Source organism: Panulirus ornatus, chromosome 64 (assembly GCF_036320965.1).
Source record: "Panulirus ornatus isolate Po-2019 chromosome 64, ASM3632096v1, whole genome shotgun sequence".
In the NCBI taxonomy this organism is placed as follows: domain Eukaryota; kingdom Metazoa; phylum Arthropoda; class Malacostraca; order Decapoda; family Palinuridae; genus Panulirus; species Panulirus ornatus.
In genome coordinates this window covers 3,987,960-4,007,952 of record NC_092287.1, presented here as the reverse complement: position 1 = coordinate 4,007,952, position 19,993 = coordinate 3,987,960, and the positions used below count along the sequence as shown (strand labels likewise).

At 39.9% G+C, this 19,993-nt stretch overlaps 1 protein-coding gene across 3 annotated transcripts in view; it reads right to left on the bottom strand.

The window, feature by feature from the left end:
• LOC139746138 (uncharacterized) overlaps window positions 1–19,993 on the bottom strand; it is a 100,141-nt gene that overhangs the window by 4,510 nt on the left and 75,638 nt on the right. For 2 of the 3 annotated variants that reach the window (XM_071656996.1, XM_071656997.1), the window contains exons 5-11: window positions 16,158–16,270; window positions 13,622–13,748; window positions 8,446–8,599; window positions 6,890–6,977; window positions 3,245–3,378; window positions 2,979–3,051; window positions 1,443–1,606 (exon numbers count right to left, since the gene is read on the bottom strand). In XM_071656996.1, the coding sequence (XP_071513097.1) occupies window positions 1,443–1,606; window positions 2,979–3,051; window positions 3,245–3,378; window positions 6,890–6,977; window positions 8,446–8,599; window positions 13,622–13,748; window positions 16,158–16,270 (853 nt within the window). Of the gene's footprint in view, window positions 1–1,442; window positions 1,607–2,978; window positions 3,052–3,244; window positions 3,379–6,889; window positions 6,978–8,445; window positions 8,600–13,621; window positions 13,749–16,157; window positions 16,271–16,999; window positions 17,177–19,993 lie in introns of those variants that run through there. The other variant, XM_071656998.1, reaches the window with a different exon arrangement.

Below are 19,993 nucleotides of genomic sequence, written 5' to 3'. Positions count from 1 at the left end.
TGGCTCCATCCGCTGCCAGATCCACTCCCAGATATCTAAAACACTTTACTTCCTCCAGGTTTTCTCCATTCAAACTTACCTCCCAATTGACTTGACCCTCAACCCTACTGTACCTAATATCCTTGCTCTTATTCACATTTACTCTCAACTTTCTTCTTTCACACACTTTACCAAACTCAGTCACCAGCTTCTGCAGTCTCTCACATGAATCAGCCACCAGCGCTGTATCATCAGCGAACAACAACTGACTCACTTCCCAAGCTCTCTCATCCACAACAGACTGCATACTTTCCCCTCTCTCCAAAACTCTTGCATTCACCTCCCTAACAACCCCATCCATAAACAAATTAAACAACCATGGAGACATCACACACCCCTGCCGCAAACCTATCCCTGGGGATAGGGGAGAAAGAATACTTCCCACGCACTCCTCACGTGTCGTAGAAAGCAACTAAAGGGGACGGGAGCAGGGGGCTAGAAACCCTCCCCTCCTTGTATTTTAACTTTCTAAAAGGGGGATATATATATATATATTTCAAACTATTCGCCATTTCCCGCATTAGCAAGGTAGCGTTAAGAACAGAGGACTGGGCCTCTGAGGGAATATCCTCACCTGGCCCCTTTCTCTGTTCCTTCTTTTGGAAAATTAAAAAATAAACAAGAGGGGAGGATTTCCAGCCCCCCGCTCCCTCCCCTTTTAGTCGCCTTCTACTACATGCAGGGAATACGTGGGAAGTATTCTTTCTCCCCTATCCCCAGGGATAATATAAACGTACATATTCATATTTGAATAAATCTGAATTAAATCCCAACATAGCTGGCCTGCCTACACCTAGTTAAAATAAATGGAACCAGTCAGATCCACTGGGCACAGCGATGAGACAAAAACGAATATGGTAGTGCAAAAGCCTAACACAATCTGTGTAAGATTTCATTTGGTATTTTTGCAGTTCTAGATAATTCTTCAACTCTGGAAAACTTAAAATATCCATTTACCAAAAACATACAGAAGTCCCTAATGGCAATGGACAGTTGTAAATGGAAGAATTTAGCTTTGTGAGGGAGCAAGGAGGGTGAGGTGGTAGTGCACAACACACGTACTTACTTCTGTGAAACGATAAACTTGGGACAAGATACAATAGCAGGCTAAGTGCCCTGGAAAATGGATAACCCACTTCAAATGTCAACTTCCCACAGACAGGGAAAGAAAATAGCTTCAAAGTGGTTTTGTATCCATTGATATCCTCCTAGATATATTCACAGAATTTTTTTTTTTTCATAACTACAAAAGGGTGTTGATGGGAGCTTGAAATTATTTAAATTTCAGTAAATGTGCATTTCATTAAGAAAAAATAATTATTTGACCTTTCAAATTCACTGTTTTAAGTGAATACCAGACTTGGTAGGGATTATCATTCGATAAAATTTAGCACTGGGCTTACCTTGATAAGAATATGGAAAGCAGGGGGGAAGATGAATATAAACGGTGTCACAAGGAGGCCTCCCACCAGTTCAATGGCAACTCCAAAGTGTGGAATAGATTCACACACGAAGAGAACAAGGATCATCAATGTTGTTCGAAGGCAGACACGACGCCAACCAAATTCTGCATTATATAAAAAAAATGAGCAATATTAGTGTACATAGTATGACTACATGGAAATTCTGACCAATTACTATATGCCAAACATCTTTCATAAATTTCTTAAACATAATATTGTAAAAATGCAGGAAGCTTAAACAGAAATACCTTCTAATTTCTCAGTAATTTTCTAACATTTCATTTTTGACGTACAGATATCCCCTATTAGTCAGTGATTCATACTTTAGCATTACAAATGTTAGCAAAGTTTTAACTCATTCAATTTTCTATGAAGAGACATAAAAGCTTTACACATTTGTGAGCATTTCAAGGTTTTACTTCATCCAGTTTTTTTACAAGTTGATGAAAAAGCCACAAAAGATTGTGAGCTTTCATCTGAATTTCTCATGTTCACGGTTATTAAACCTTGAGCATGCAGCTTGTGAAGAGAACTGACAGGCCATATAATGCTAGAATACAACAATAACCTAAACCTTGTGAAAGGCACGTAGTTCTACTTTAATTTCTTCTAAGTCTTCCATTTGTAGGCTAGAGAGCTCTTCTGATAAAATGAAAGCAAAAGAGGTTTGCTTATATTTTGCCCAGGTCATCATACTCTGACCAACTACATTCTAAGCCTAATCAAGTTAATGACAAGCCCCAGCCTTTTATATCTGTTTTGCTTATGTTTGGACAGGACTTCACTAACTGTCTAAGATGAATTTGAAAACTTCCATTTCCTAACTTCTGCACCATTGCTTGTAAGCCCCTCAAGCATGATGTGTGTTATAAGCATATGACCCATCTGACATGCTTTAAGAGGTACACTCAATTTTGTTTTGCACATAGTAAATATCTTTTTGTTATTCATTATGAATAATGCACAAAGAAAAGTATGTTGTCTAAGAAGAAATGTTGAAAAAATTAGTTGGTGAAAATTAGGGTCAGTTTTAATTAACATCATATGTCACTCAACTGTTCCCCATAGGAGATAAGTTTCTAAGTTACTAATTTTTATGCAAGAGGAAGTTTCAACTGCATTCTTGTTAATTTAAAAGGGACACATATACAATGATCATAAGATCACCCACTTAGACCAGGACATATGAAGGGGCCAGGGGAAGCCATGGAGAGACCAGTGGGGCTTGGTTGTGAATAGGGGAATCTCATTGTAGTGCATTATACATGACAGAGAGAGTATGTGAACAAATAAGGCCACTTTATCTGTTTCTAGCATAACCTCACAAATACAAAATACAGTGTTCAAGTGTAAAAATTAATATTATTTTATATGTAATCATAAGATGATAAAGAAGAAAATGTAAATGATGCATAGAGCTGAACAGTGCCAAGAATATAAAAAAACTGTCAAATGCTACAATAGATTGGTACTCACCATCAGGAATTCCCATAGAATTCTCCAAATCTTGGAACAGTGTGTTAATTCCAAGTACTAAGCAGAGGAGCATCTGAAAAATGTTAAAACACTTATGAAATCAGAAGTTTCATTTTCCTATTATTATACATACAGTATTGTACTTACTACATTTCAGTCTCTTACGCAATCGAATTGACACACCACCAAAGAAATATTAACAGATACCTCACATGTGTATTCCCTCACTCTATGGAGCCACCTGTTTTCTCTGTTTTCTTTCTCACCTGCATGGAGACAATAGCCATGTTGCCATACAGTAGGGGACCACGGGACAGATTGTTCAGGATGTTGGCTTTGACTGAAGAGCCAAACAGGAAGTATGCAGCAAAAGTGATTCCCAAAAAAAGGGAAATTGCAGCTGTAATAGGAAAATATAAATTAAGTATATCAGAAAATAATCATAGTGTACACAGAGAGCAACTACTTTACTTATTTGATAAACCATCATCACTTTGTCTTTTCATCTTCCATGAAATGCATGATCTGATTATGGCATATCATCTAGCCCCAAAAACATGAATTTTACTTTACCTTTAGGTCACTACAGTTTATCAAAGATTACTATCTGCATCTATATGACACCAGTTTTCCTCTAAGACCACCAGTTTATCTTTTTAAAAAAATGTCCTTACAATGGAAATATTACTAAAAGATTAAACATTTTGCTACCATTAACTTCTCTCTTCACAATACAGTCACCTTTATGTGACAAAAGTTTTACCACCTTGTCAACCATTTTCTCATTCTCCCATAAGAAAATGTTCGAGATTCAATTTTGTTTTTGTTCCATTCAGAAAGTCCCAGTATGGCACTAAAGCTATTTTCAAGACAAATTATTTGGTTTCCAGTACTCTTAAATTCTTTTTTTTTCCATCCATAAAGCATCACTCCACGTTTAAGTACATACATCAAGTACAAATGAATTTCACAAATCACAAACATATTAACCCATTTCAAGTGTGTTAAAGTGGAAAAAAAAATACATGTAAACTTAAAAATTGCTTCTTTTCAAGGGCACACTTAAACTGATTTGTCATGTGAGACCAGTGTCTCCATTCAACCACTTCCATATTCAAAATACTTCCCTGAACCTAATGAATGATCAGTTGTTTAGCACCCTAATCTAAAATGTCCCTAAGCCCAATCAATCCCCTGAATGCATTTACCATTCTCTTCAGCAGTCTACCTATCTTCTTTGTACCCTCTAATGCATTACTGAATATCCTGTTAACCAATAACCTATCACTTGCCATACATTCTACATGACCGTACCATCCTATAAAGGGATTTGTTCCAAGTGCCTTTCAAAAGATTTATTTACGTATCCTTCTCACACCATTTTCATTTTTCTATTCTCTTAATTGCAGTAAAACTATGTAAGTCATCACCTCCTCTTTTAAATGACCTCTCTTGACCGATATATATTTTGGTTTCCTATCAACTAATCAGCAGAGACAAGTCCTTCATGCAAGCTTCTGGCACACTATACATGTAATTTTTTCTATTTACCATACCCTTCAGTGCACATAAATTTTTTCTCTCTTGCACAACTTCAGCTTTCTTATCAGCATCCTTATCAATATTTACTGCTAAATATTTACACACATCTATACATGACAGTTCTTCACCAAGCAAATTGAACTTACACTCTGATTTCCGATCTCTCAAAAGCTATCATCTTGGTTCATTTCCCCTCTTCTACAGGTATTACTTCGGATTTTGCTCCCAAGAACTGGCTACTTGTGTGCCCTCACCACTAGCTAGACCATGCAATATTTGGAAACCTGCTGCATCACATGATTATTGTGTGGGCATCAGCAACTTAAGGGGAGGCAACTTTAATACCTCCTTCTTTCCCTACATGTCAAAGCTTTGGAAGTCCCTTCCTTCTCATGTCTTTTGCGTAACTATGACCTGGCACATTTCAAAAAACAGGTTTTTCACTTTCTCAAAAATTCATAAACACTTTCCCATCTTTTCTTTTTCCATTTCAAATTCATCTCTATATTTCAATTAAGGCCTGGCCTTCATGTGGACTTTTGTCTGTGTGTGGAGCCTTCAACATAAAAAATTTTTACTGAAATTCACTGTCTGCATCTGTTCTGGATTTTCCTCTGGTTCTTGAGAACAATCATTATGATCATAAAGTAAATGGCAAATTCTATCCTGTTTTTCCATGGTTCAAAATTACTTCAAAAACATTCCAGTTCTGTGTCATTTCACACAATGCCCACTCACAAAAACATTAAATAACCATGATGACATCACAATCATGAAGCACTTTTACACATGTCTCAATCCAATCACTCACACTCCCTCTTTCTCTTACACATGCACTACTTCCATCATAAAAGCTCTTAACAGCATTCACGAGTTTTCTATATACACCACATAGAGTAAGAACTTCCTAGTGGGCTTTCCTATTCACTTTATCTTTTCAAGATTTATAAATGCTCTATACACTTTTTTTCACTCTAAATCTTTCTTGCTAAAGAACTAATACCTAATCCATACACGTTCATCCCTTCCTCAACCCACTAGGGGTTCACTAAACCATTTAACATGAAGTCCTATATATACTATACACTTTGCCAACTGAGCTAAGGGGACTTATTCCTCATCAATTCTTATACACATACTTTCACTCCCCTTTCCTTTATACACTGGTACAATTACTGCTTAGTCCAGTTAGCAGGCCACTGACAACTTTTCTTCACTTCCATAGATACTTTTCAAATCTACTCCACAGCAGTTTCACCACCACCACTTCACATTTTGCTCACCTCATCATCTACACCTGAGATTTGCCATTGCTAAAAGGCTTTTTTGCACTTATTACTTCCTTCTTTGTAATCTCTTCCTTTCCCATTCACTCATTCTTCTCTTTCCTTACCTTATCTTACCATAACTATATGTCACAATAATTTCCAGTCAGTTCTTTAAAACTCTCTCCATCTCTTACAATCTTCAGTCTTTGTAGCAAACATTCTCCCAAATTTGTCTATTACACACTCATTCCTTACATAAACCTCATCTGCTTTTATGTATCTTTTCTTAGATTAGCATCTGCTGTACTTTTATTCCTGTATTCCATCTGCTTAATTATGCTACAAGAGGCTTTATATTTTTCACTCGGACAATGACAAGTAAAACTGATTATTCCTCCCTTCCAAGACTGCTGAAAGTCACTTTCAAGACCAACAAATCTGCAAGTAAAACTGAGATTTACTCTGCTGGCATTATCTGTATAATGTGGTTATGCATGAACTTTCATTAAGTATATCTATCTGCAGTTTTCTAGTCCATTAAATAGTACTGTACAAAGTTACAACCTGAATGTTGTTTACAGACCTTCCTACTGCTGAGATGATAAGCTGATTTACCCTCTGTTTTACAACTTCACATATATGTCATCACAATACTGGTGATGAGAGTCAAAACAGTATTCAAGATCAGTATCATTCACTTAATTGATTCCCAACCCTAGAGAACACAAAAGATTTTAAAGAGATTGTCATAATGCCAGCAAAGTAATGCAGGAAAATCTAAGCAATAATTTTCACAGGCATTCCTTAAAGATGAATTTATCAAAACAAATGCTAGAGGTGTGACCAAGGGAGATAAGTGGAAAGATTATGCTCTTTGCCTGAGTAAACAACATACAGTAATGTTAATGTCTTACCACAGACTTAGCAGGTACATCAAAAACCATTAATAAAAATTTCATTACAAGATCATGGCAACAGCAATGAAAAAGGTGAAAGATACTGAGGATCAGGAATGTGAACATGTGGGACAAAAGAATGAATGAAAAGCCTTATCAGAATTACATCAAAATACTATTTTAATTTGCTTCAGCAACAACTTACCAGTGAAAGCAATAATAAGGGCAAGTGGTAATCGTTGCTTCTGTCTCATGTCCATCTGCACCGTCAAAATCATTGGATGTATGTCGAACTGTTCAGTAGAAAAAAGTTATATTCAAAAGCATACTGAAACAAGAAGATACATACAATAAAAAAGACGGCAGACAATGAGAACACAGGTAATGAGGAAAGGGAATCACAAGGGTTTCTGCCTCATCCTATTCCACTATCTGTATGGGAAGATGTCAACTATTCCCAGTGTTATACATTGAAATGTAAATATAAGGCATCAGTTTGGAGTTCAGAGGATGTCATGACCTTATGGCAGGAATTCAGACAGCCAAAGGAAAGGAAGTTAAAAGGTTTGAAAAATTTGGGAAGTGTTGGAATAACCATAGATTCCTTTAAGCAGAAATGTAAGTAAATGTTATAGCTGCAGATGTGAAAGAAATTAATGAAAGTCTTCTGATAACCAAGTTTCCAAGAGACATCAGATATCATGAGTTATGACCCATCCCTTTTTAAAAGGTAGGTTTTCCACTTCAAAACACATACATTACTTTCCTCATCTATCCCCACTTCTCTATTTCTTTATCCCTTTTCATACATATTAAGACCTGGTCTTGAATAAAAAAAAGGAAAAAACAATATTCTTGCCATCAAGTCTCTATTAACAGAATACAGTATGCAATAAAATGTTGGATCAAACCTGTATGAAGAAACTCTGCATAGAATATAAGTGCAATTGTAGTACGTAATTATAAATATCTGACTTCCTTATTACCATAGGTGTTACAGTACTTTATCTTATTTTTGTATCTGTATAGTTACCAGCAGACTATCAAGGCCTTATAAGTTTTACTAGAGAAGGAATAAGTATGCTACCAAACTGGTGTGCAAGGGTGTAACATCTGGGACATATTACAGGTTATGTAACATCTGGGATATATTACAGGTTATGGGAGAAATATCATACCATATTTAACGTGTACTTTTATGAGTTTTCATACTGGTGTGTCTGGGAAAAAAATTTCAATGTAGCATTTCATTTTGACATTTTGGACAAAATGTCCACAATGGAAAATGACTCTCTCTCTCTCTCTCTCTCTTTCTAAAATAAATCACCCAAAAATGTATAACAACCCAGCCAAGAATCTGCAATGATTATACAATGTACTGCCATGATAAATTAGAAACATGGAATGACTACAGAAACATTTAAAACTTGATGTGGTTAAAATTGGTACCAGATGAACTAAGAATTGATAGTTTTGTAATGCAGGTGGCAGTTGAAAAGTAAAGCCCTATACATCATGTAACACATGCAATTAGCACTTTGTGCTAGCCCTGTCACATTCTGGCTGAATCTCATCATAGGTACTCTCTCTCCTGGAAAGAGAAAAGAATCCAGACACCAGCAAGACTGGGGGGACATAGTGCATCACTAATAAATAAGCATTAATCAATGCAGTGCAATACCACTTTTCTGCAACAATCTGAAATAGTCACATTCCCTTAATGACCTAAAGCAGGTCACATCCCGTAAATCCCCTACCAACCTGAAATGCCACTGCTCCAAAACAATATGCAGTGGCAGCCCAAGATGGTGTTGTTGGAGGAGGTTCATAGGTTCTTGGGGCATCAAGGATCAAACTAGTGAATGTCAAGATGCTCACCAGTATCACAGAGCCTGCACCTATCCATGTTACTACACTGTTGAATGAAAAAATCAACATGAAATGGAGAAAACTATATATCTATCTATCTATATATATATATATATATTTTTTTTTTTTTTTTTTTTATACCTCGTCGCTGTCTCCCGCGGTTGCGAGGTAGCGCAAGGAAACAGACGAAAGAAATGGCCCAACCCCCCCCATACACATGTACATACACACGTCCACACACGCAAATATACATACCTACACAGCTTTCCATGGTTTACCCCGGACGCTTCACATGCCTTGATTCAATCCACTGATAGCACGTCAACCCCTGTATACCACATCGCTCCAATTCACTCTATTCCTTGCCCTCCTTTCACCCTCCTGCATGTTCAGGCCCCGATCACACAAAATCCTTTTCACTCCATCTTTCCACCTCCAATTTGGTCTCCCTCTTCTCCTCGTTTCCTCCACCTCCGACACATATATCCTCTTGGTCAATCTTTCCTCACTCATTCTCTCCATGTGCCCAAACCATTTCAAAACACCCTCTTCTGCTCTCTCAACCACGCTCTTTTTATTTCCACACATCTCTCTTACCCTTACGTTACTTACTCGATCAAACCACCTCACACCACACATTGTCCTCAAACATCTCATTTCCAGCACATCCATCCTCCTGCGCACAACTCTATCCATAGCCCACGCCTCGCAACCATACAACATTGTTGGAACCACTATTCCTTCAAACATACCCATTTTTGCTTTCCGAGATAATGTTCTCGACTTCCACACATTTTTCAAGGCTCCCAAAACTTTCGCCCCCTCCCCTACCCTATGATCCACTTCCGCTTCCATGGTTCCATCCGCTGCCAGATCCACTCCCAGATATCTAAAACATATATTATTCATATACTTTGTCGCTGTCTCCCTCGTTAGCGAGGTAGCGCAAGGAAACAGCTAAAAGAATGGCCCAACCCACCCACGTACACCTGCCTTACATCCTCGATAAACACTTTTCACTGCTTCTAGCAACTTACCTCCCACACCATATACTCTTAGTACCTTCCACAGAGTATCTCTATCAACTCTATCATATGCCTTCTCCAGATCCATAAATGGCTACATATAAGTCCATCTGCTTTTCTAAGTATTTCTCACATACATTCTTCATGGCAAACACCTAATCCACACATCCTCTACCACTTCTGAAACCACACTGCTCTTCCCTAATCTGATGCTCTGTACATGCCCACACCCTCTCAATCAATACCCTCCCATATAATTTCCCATGGGAGGGTATATATATATATATACATATATATATATATATATATATATATATATATATATATATATATATATATATATATATATATATATATATATATTTTTATTTTGCTTTGTCGCTGTCGCCCGCGTTTGCGAGGTAGCGCAAGGAAACAGACGAAAGAAATGGCCCAACCCACCCCCATACACATGTATATACATACATCCACACACGCAAATATACATACCTACACAGCTTTCCATGGTTTACCCCAGATGCTTCACATGCCCTGATTCAATCCACTGACAGCACGTCAACCCCGGTATACCACATCGATCCAATTCACTCTATTCCTTGCCCTCCTTTCACCCTCCTGCATGTTCAGGCCCTGATCACACTATATCTTTTTCACTCCATCTTTCCACCTCCAATTTGGTCTCCCACTTCTCCTCGTTCCCTCCACCTCCGACTCATATATCCTCTTGGTCAATCTTTCCTCACTCATTCTCTCCATGTGCCCAAACCATTTCAAAACACCCTCTTCTGCTCTCTCAACCATGCTCTTTTTATTTCCACACATCTCTCTTATCCTTACGTTACTTACTCGATCAAACCACCTCATACCACACATTGTCCTCAAACATCTCATTTCCAGCACATCCATCCTCCTGCACACAACTCTATCCACAGCCCATGCCTCGCAACCATATAACATTGTTGGAACCACTATTCTTCAAACATACCCATTTTTGCTTTCCGAGATAATGTTCTCGACTTCCACACATTTTTCAAGGCTCCCAGGATTTTCGCCCCCTCCCCCACCCTATGATCCACTTCCACTTCCATGGTTCCATCCGCTGCCAGATCCACTCCCAGATATCTAAAACACTTTACTTCCTCCAGTTTTGCTCCATTCAAACTTACCTCCCAACTGACTTGACCCTCAACCCTACTGTACCTAATAACCTTGCTCTTATTCACATTTACTCTTAACTTTCTTCTTTCACACACTTTACCAAACTCAGTCACCAGCTATATATATATATATATATATTCTTTTTCTTTTATACTATTCGCCATTTCCCGCCTCAGCGAGGTAGCGTTAAGAACAGAGGACTGGGCCTCTGAGGAAACATCCTTACCCGGCCCCCTTATCTGTTCCTTCCTTTGGAAAAAAAAAGAAAAAAAAAAAAAAAAAAAAAAGAAAAATACTTCCCACGTATTCCCTGAGTGTCGTAGAAGGCGACTAAAAGGGGAGGGAGCGGGGGGCTGGAAATCCTCCCCTCTTTTTTTTTTTAATTTTCCAAAAGAAGGAACAGAGAAGGGGACCAGGTGAGGATATTCCCTCAGAGGCCCAGTCCTCTGTTCTTAACGCTACCTTGCTAACGCGGGAAATGGCGAATAGTTTGAAAAAAAAAAAAAAAAAATATATATATATATATATATATATATATATATATATATATATATATATATATATATCCCTGGTGGCTGATTCATGTGAGAAACTGCAGAAGCTGGTGACTGAGTTTGGTAAAGTGTGTGAAAGAAGAAAGTTAAGAGTAAATGTGAATAAGAGCAAGGTTATTAGGTACAGTAAGGTTGAGGGTCAAGTCAATTGGGAGGTAAGTTTGAATGGAGAAAAACTGGAGGAAGTAAAGTGTTTTAGATATCTGGGAGTGGATCTGGCAGCGGATGGAACCATGGAAGCGGAAGTGGATCATAGGGTGGGGGAGGGGGCGAAAATCCTGGGAGCCTTGAAGAATGTGTGGAAGTCGAGAATATTATCTCAGAAAGCAAAAATGGGTATGTTTGAAGGAATAGTGGTTCCAACAATGTTGTATGGTTGCGAGGCGTGGGCTATGGATAGAGTTGTGCGCAGGAGGATGGATGTGCTGGAAATGAGATGTTTGAGGACAATGTGTGGTGTGAGGTGGTTTGATCGAGTAAGTAACGTAAGGGTGAGAGAGATGTGTGGAAATAAAAAGAGCTTGGTTGAGAGAGCAGAAGAGGGTGTTTTGAAATGGTTTGGGCACATGGAGAGAATTAGTGAGGAAAGATTGACCAAGAGGATATATGTGTCGGAGGTGGAGGGAACGAGGAGAAGTGGGAGACCAAATTGGGGGTGGAAAGATGGAGTGAAAAAGATTTTGTGTGATCGGGGCCTGAACATGCAGGAGGGTGAAAGGAGGGCAAGGAATAGAGTGAATTGGATCGATGCGTTATACCGGGGTTGACGTGTTGTCAGTGGATTGAATCAGGGCATGTGAAGCGTCTGGGGTAAACCATGGAAAGCTGTGTTGGTATGTATATTTGCGTGTGTGGACGTATGTATATACATGTGTATGGGGGTGGGTTGGGCCATTTCTTTCGTCTGTTTCCTTGCACTACCTCGCAAACGAGGGAGACAGCAAAAAAAAAAAAACCCTGGGGATAGGGGAGAAAGAATACTTCCCATGTATTCCCTGCATCTCGTAGAAGGCGACTAAAAGGGGAGGGAGGGGGTGGCTGGAAATCCTTCCCTCTTGTTTTTTTTTTCTTTTAATTTTCCAAAAGAAGGAACAGAGAAGGGGGCCAGGTGAGGATGTTCCCTCAAAGGCCCAGTCCTCTGTTCTTAACGCTGCCTCGCTAACGTGGGAAATGGCGAATAGTATGAAAGAAAAAAAGATATACACATAAATAATATATCAACTTATACACAGACATATACATATATACACAAGTACATATTCATACTTGCTTGCCTTTAACCATTCCTGGCGCTACCTCGCCCCACAGGGTACAGTATCACTACCCCCTCCTTCAGCGAGGTAGTGCCAGGTAGACAGCTGGTCTTGTAGACATGATATTACAAACTAGCTTTTGGTTTCAGTCAAGTAACAGATGACTTAACAACACTATGTTCTTTCATTAGTAAAGACATGACACCAAAGGCTACATTGACCGTACCACAGTATAGTACTAGAGACACCTCACATACGACAAGACTCATGTTCAAGCTTTCACTAATGTCAGTCGCTAAAGTACCTACAGCAACATGACTGGTGGAAGAACAAATACAGGTGAGATGACATATATTTATTATATCTATTATATTTATCTATTATACTTGATCGCCGTTTCCCGCATTAGCAAGGTAGCACCAGGAAACAGATGAAGAATGGGCCATCCACTCATATACACATATATGCATAAATGCCCATACCTGCACATATACATATCAACATATACATACACAGACATATACATATTCCTACTTGCTTGCCTTCATCCATCCCTGGCACTACCCCGCCCCATAGGAAACAGTATCACTACCCCCTGCTGCAGCGAGGTAGTGCCAAGAAAACAGACAAAAAAGGCCACATTTGCCCACACTCAGTCTCTATCTGTCATGCATAATGCACTGAAACCCCAGCTCCCTATCCATATACAGGCCCCACAGACCTTTCTATCGTTTACCCTAGACTTTTCACATGCCCTGGTTCAGTTCACTGACAGCACGTCAACCTCAGTATACCACACTGTTCCAATTCACCTGATTCCTTGAATGCCTCTCACCCTCCTGTATGTTCAGGCCCCAATAAATAAATAAACAAATTCTAATCACATCATAAAATATAATCTTTGTAGAGACAGTCATTCCAGTCAAAGTAATAAGATCAAGATAAAAGTTCATCTTGTGAGGAATATTATGTGCAATAAGGAATCAACATTTTAACATGAATAATATCATGAAGCATGGCACTTAAGAGTGGTGCAGTGATAATGTACGTGTAACTTAAAGTTAAAATGACCTCTTACCCTAAGTCCTTGGGTGTGCCCAGCCAGAGAAGTGGGATGAGAAAGATGGTGGTGATGAGCAACCAGTAGCAGAAAGAGAAGTCCAGTCCTGCCAGTTTTGCCACTAACTCCTGCAGAGTCTCGGAAGCTTGCATGAAATAAAAATGCTACTGATTATGATTCATGCTGAAATTCTTCATACATATGAGGAGGATGAGTGAAGAAAGACTTACTAAGATTCATGTGTCACTAATGGAATGAACATCAGGGAGAAGAACAAGGAGACAAAATGATGGAATGAAGGAGCTTTTTGAAGTATTAGGGCCTGAACATTTAGAAGGGTTATAAAAGCCTCATAAAGACAGATGGGTCTCCTGAGGCAGGAAGTAAGTAGTAAACTGTATATACAGTGTTACCAGACTCCATCTACTTGGGGTTGCACCATCTACATTTTCATTTTATGAAAGAAAGCACAGTCTTGTCAAGGAATCTATTGCTTCAAAAGAATCCTTCCCCTCCCATGCTACTGCAATGCAGCCTTGAAGCTGCAGAAGGCCCTGGATTGCTGAGAAAAGGTCCTGAGGTCATATAATGATAATAATGATACTAAAACATACATATCGTATACATATACTCTGCCTGCTTGAGGTCACACAATGAGTGAAAAGTCATCTCTGATGAGGCTGTATCTTTGCCAGTTGAAAACACAGAGTACAATCTCTCAAAAAGAACTTCTCACTTTAAAGGAACCTAGCCTGTCCCTGCTACTGAGTACAGCAAAACCTTGAAGGAGCAAGAATCACCAGGAGGTCCTGATAGTTATGTAATATATAGCAAGGCTGCAAACTATAAAGCAATGGCTAATGCTAATTAATTCTTCATTAAATGAAAATGAATATTAAAGACTTTTTCCTTTTCTTTTTAAGAAGTAAATCTCTGATTTTTTGCTGGATTCCATTAAACCACCAATTTAAGGTGCTCATGCATAAACCATTTATATATATATATATATATATATATATATATATATATATATATATATATTATTTATATTATATTTCATTTTGCTTTGTCGCTGTCTCCTGCGTTTGCAAGGTAGCGCAAGGAAACAGACGAAAGAAATGGCCCAACCCACCCCCATACACATGTATATACATACACGTCCACACACGCAAATATACATACCTATACATCTCAACATACACATATATATACACACACAGACACATACATATATAACCATGCACACAATTCACACTGTCTGCCTTTATTCATTCCCATCGCCACCTCGCCATACATGGAATACCATCCCCCCCCCATGTGTGCGAGGTAGCGCTAGGAAAAGACAACAAAGGCCCCATTCGTTCACACTCAGTCTCTAGCTGTCATGCAATAATGCCCGAAACCACAGCTCCCTTTCCACATCTAGGCCCCACACTACTTTCCATGGTTTACCCCAGACGCTTCACATACCCTGATTCAATCCACTGACAGCACGTCAACCCCGGTATACCACATCGATCCAATTCACTCTATTCCTTGCCCGCCTTTCACCCTCCTGCATGTTCAGGCCCCGATCACTCAAAATCTTTTTCACTCCATCTTTCCACCTCCAACTTGGTCTCCCACTTCTCCTCGTTCCCTCCACCTCCGACACATATATCCTCTTGGTCAATCTTTCCTCACTCATTCTCTCCATGTGCCCAAACCATTTCAAAACACCCTCTTCTGCTCTCTCAACCAAGCTCTTTTTATTTCCACACATCTCTCTTATCCTTACATTACTTACTCGATCAAACCACCTCACACCACACATTGTCCTCAAACATCTCATTTCCAGCACATCCACCATCCTGCGCACAACTCTATCCATAGCCCACGCCTCGCAACCATACAACATTGTTGGAACCACTATTCCTTCAAACATACCCATTTTTGCTTTCCGAGATAATGTACTCGACTTCCACACATTCTTCAAGGCTCCCAGGATTTTCGCCCCCTCCCCCACCCTATGATTCACTTCCGCTTCCATGGTTCCATCTGCTGCCAGATCCACTCCCAGATATCTAAAACACTTTACTTCCTCCAGTTTTTCTCCTTTCAAACTTACCTCCCAATTGACTTGACCCTCAACCCTACTGTACCTAATAACCTTGCTCTTATTCACATTTACTCTTAACTTTCTTCTTTCACACACTACCAAACTCAGTCACCAGCTTCTGCAGTCTCTCACATGAATCAACCACCAGCGCTGTATCATCAGCGAACAACAACTGACTCACTTCCCAAGCTCTCTCATCCACAACAGACTGCATACTTGCCCCTCTTTCCAAAACTCTTGCATTAACCTCCCTAACAACCCCATCCATGAACAAATTAAACAAACATGGAGACATCACTTTCAGCAGCAAAGCAAAGCAGCCACTGAGACTTGCTAGCATATTGAGAGGGTTATGCAGTAACCTTGCTGTAATGACATTCCCCATCAAGTCGAATGTTTTACTGACTGTGGGCACTACATTTTGTGTGTAGTAAAGTTTCAAGGAAAATTACTTACCGAGGAGCATGAATGGAACAGCTGCTCCAAAAAGTGCTAGGTCTTGCATGAATGTGACAACTCGCCTCAGTAAAATACCTCCAGCCTTCTCTGCAAGAGCAGGGTATGGAAACCTGTTGGGGATGAATCGCCTTTAAATTGTGTGGAAACATTCTGTTTACTTTTCTACTAAACAATAACATGTTACAGGATATGTTCTGTGTGAGTACACTTAAAAGAGAGATGCCTTAGTCGCCTACATCTGAGCCATCTCGGGAGAATTAATGTGATTCCTAAGTTGTCCATAAACAGAGCCATCCCAGGAGAAATCATGGGTAAATGAAAGACCAGCCAAAAGAAAGAAACTAGTTTTTTGAATTAGAAAAACGTTTTCTTACCTCACGGGGGCTGCTCCATGAGCCCAGACCGGGATCAAAATATTTCTTGCAACAGAGATACTCAAAAGGCATATAAACCGGGATAACAAAGAGCTCTTACACAGGACTTAAACGGCTGAAGGGTCTGTTTTATGCCCTTCTATGACAGAGTCAGTGACCAGTGCTTGTATCTTGCAATGGCACAGGAAGCGTCCTGAACTTGAACTGCCGGTATGTTTGCTTGTTCAGGTCCTCGGGGTTTTGAAGGCATGATCTTAAAAAAGATCCGTGTGACCCGTGACCCAAGTATGTTGTGTTCCAACAGGTAATCTGGATACTTCCTGTATCTTCCCTTCCTGGGACGTATCCGTATGTATGCGATATTCATACTGAATAACAACCACACTGTTGCTTGCACAAAATATATAATCATTTAGAGCATTACACTCACTATATCAATTTGATAATCATTCGGTTCTAACTCACCCCGACTCTGCCGCTTTCTCCGTAAGAGAATCTGTTCTTTGGAGCACTGGATAGTTGAGCTCGTCTGCTAGATGCATCATTTTGTATCTAATAATTGGAGAAACTATGTTCCTGTCCTGTACTTAATCATGATGATCAAGACAGTAAGACCCTTGGGTATAATGGCATTACCTCTGATCCGACTCTTAATAACGTGCCAGGTCAAGTAGCTTTGCAAGGGTCGTACCATCGTACCAAAGGAGTTAAGTCAGGAACCAGTGGGACGTAATTAATGGGCCCCTCTTTAAGGATGTTTACCGGAGGCTGTACAGTCACTCAGTGGCGACATCATGACTGCAGAAATGTCAATCCCCTTCCTGTGGATGGAGTGTGGATGGAGGTACGGCCTTCTACCCCACGTAAGGCGAAGGAAGGCCTGGTGTCCTACAACTCGTTCACTTAACAGTAGCCACATTCATGTTCACTTAACAGTAGTCACATTCATGTTCACTTAACAATAGTCACATTCATGTTCACTTAACAGTAGTCACATTCATGTTCACTTAACAGTAGTCACATTCATGTTCACTTAACAGTAGTCACATTCATGTTCACTTAACAGTAGTCACATTCATGTTCACTTAACAGTAGTCACATTCAAGGGCGATTGTGCTTATCACTTACCCAAGCCTGAGGATGAGCTCTGAATATGAACACACATGATTTCTTGTGTTTCAGCATAAGAGTAATGAGAAGCAGCTAATGTGTACGTGAGTTTCAGTCTACCATAAATCTACTGAGATCTACTCAGTCTACCGAAAATCCTCTTCGTCAATGAGGATTTCCACTCTGTCCAACCTCCCTGAGCCAGACTCTTTGACATGCAGCATAAATTAGCTCGACAGCCAGACTCATAAAGAATCACTTATCCACTTTTTTCTCTCTCCATGTCTCACTTATGCAAGACATGGACGATTCGGAGATTAGACGAGATAACGAAATCCGTTCAGGAAAATGACCTTACACACTATGATATCCCTACTTCGAATTATCATTAATATATTGTTATATGCGCCAGATCTTCTTAGGGGCTTGATCGGAATCTAATCTTGCTTTCACCAGGATGGAGGTGATCGATCCCTGGTGAGCGTGAGTGAATGATATCCCCGATATCGCCATGGCACCTAGAGAGACCATTTCACACCCATCAAACGCCATAGTTCGTTAACTCAAGAGCTGTGGGAGAGTGCGTGTTCAGCCGTGATGAACTCTGTGGAAAAGCTACTCAGGGAAAGTCGGGCGGATAAGGATATACAGGACCTTCAGGGAAGGGTCCTTTTTCTGACCCTGGGAAAACCCCAAACTCAAAATCTTAAGACATTTTGTAATTTGTTCTTCACATCATCCGGGCCAGATCTGGAGTTCAAAGACCGGCAGCATGTCCGGCCGTGGATCCGTGCCCGAGACGAATAGTCTAAGGTGCAAGGCCAGAATATTTCTAACGTGTCTCCGAGTCAATGGAACCGGGCTCCGTATCTAGATTTGGAGTGTACATCACGGAACCCGAGTGTATACCACAGCTCCGGCTTTGAGCATCGTGCATACGAATCATGGTCTCGTGACCTACACACCAGCTAAAGATATTCTTGAAAAAATACAGAAGTTCCCACCCAGCAATCACCTTCCCACGAACATATCCGACGAAAGCTTACCTGAATTAAGTTAGCGTTTTCCTTAAAGTTTCGTCAAAACGCGGGTTCTTCAAAGATTAATTTGTACTAGTATCCCCGGCAAATTTATTGGGGTATCCCATGCTCGCCGCGCGACCGACAGCGCAATAGGATGACAAGAGGTCACAAAGGGTCGTATAATCAGAACAACAGAGTCTTGAATAAAACCCCAAGTGCTTCGTAGCAGCCCATGAACCAAGCAGCAGGTCTACCTCATATCACAAGCGGTAAAGTACGACCCAGCAAGCGACCCTGACGAGAGACTAGATCCGTCAAGGGTAGGATCCGGGCCGGGAAACTCCAAAACAGAGATGACCTTAAACCTTCGGAAAAAAAACAAAAAAACGTACATTTTACTTGTCCTTAAATCCGGTATTGTGCATACTTCAATTTCCTCCAGCTTAAAAATGTATCACTTTATATGTTTGGTGCCGGTGTTAACTCCTCCTAAACTTGGAGCCTGTAGGAACCCAAATGAACCGGGTAGGATCCCAAGGGAGTATAAGCTACCCAACTAGCATTTGAAGGAGAAGGGATGGGATAATCTGAGCTTAAAATAATGAAACAGGAGTCAACTATTGAGTGATGCCGCCAGTGAGTTCCCTTAATGAGAATGGATTCAAGAGCAATAAAGTCGTGTTTACAGTAATCGTATCCACCTATATACAATGATTTTCCAAGACAAAAGAACGCAAATGCCATGTAGTAAGCGGATAAATGGCTGGATGTCAATTCAACTAAATTCCACTGCTATACGTTTCACTTCAATGCCGAATGACGGTACTGTTTATCAATCAATCTTATCTTGCTTTTCCAGTTAATCAGTTAATCTTATCTTATATCATTTCATGAACACGTCACGGATCCATTAAACTGCCTTGATTAAACCAACAAGATGGGACGTCTGGCAGCGGAATCCCTCAGGAGGCAATATGTCTTCGAATCCCTCAAGAGGAGGCAATATTGCCTTCCAATGGTCTTCGGATTAGTTTAGTTCGGCTTTTGACATGTTCAGGATATCATGCATTCCGTACTTAGTATGATATCATAATTCAAAGGGGAGAGTTGCAATGAAGATGTTAAACCTATGTAACTCTATGTAAAGTATAAACACTTTCATCCAAATCAAAGTTTTCCTAGAGATGAGATATCCTCATGGGTGTGTGTGTGTGTGTGTGTGTGTGTGTGTGTGTGTGTGTGTGTGTGTGTGTGTGTGTGTGTGTCAGGTTTTAAATGAATGCGGAATCCCCAATCTAGCTAGAGGGCAGACTCTCAGCTGTAGGGG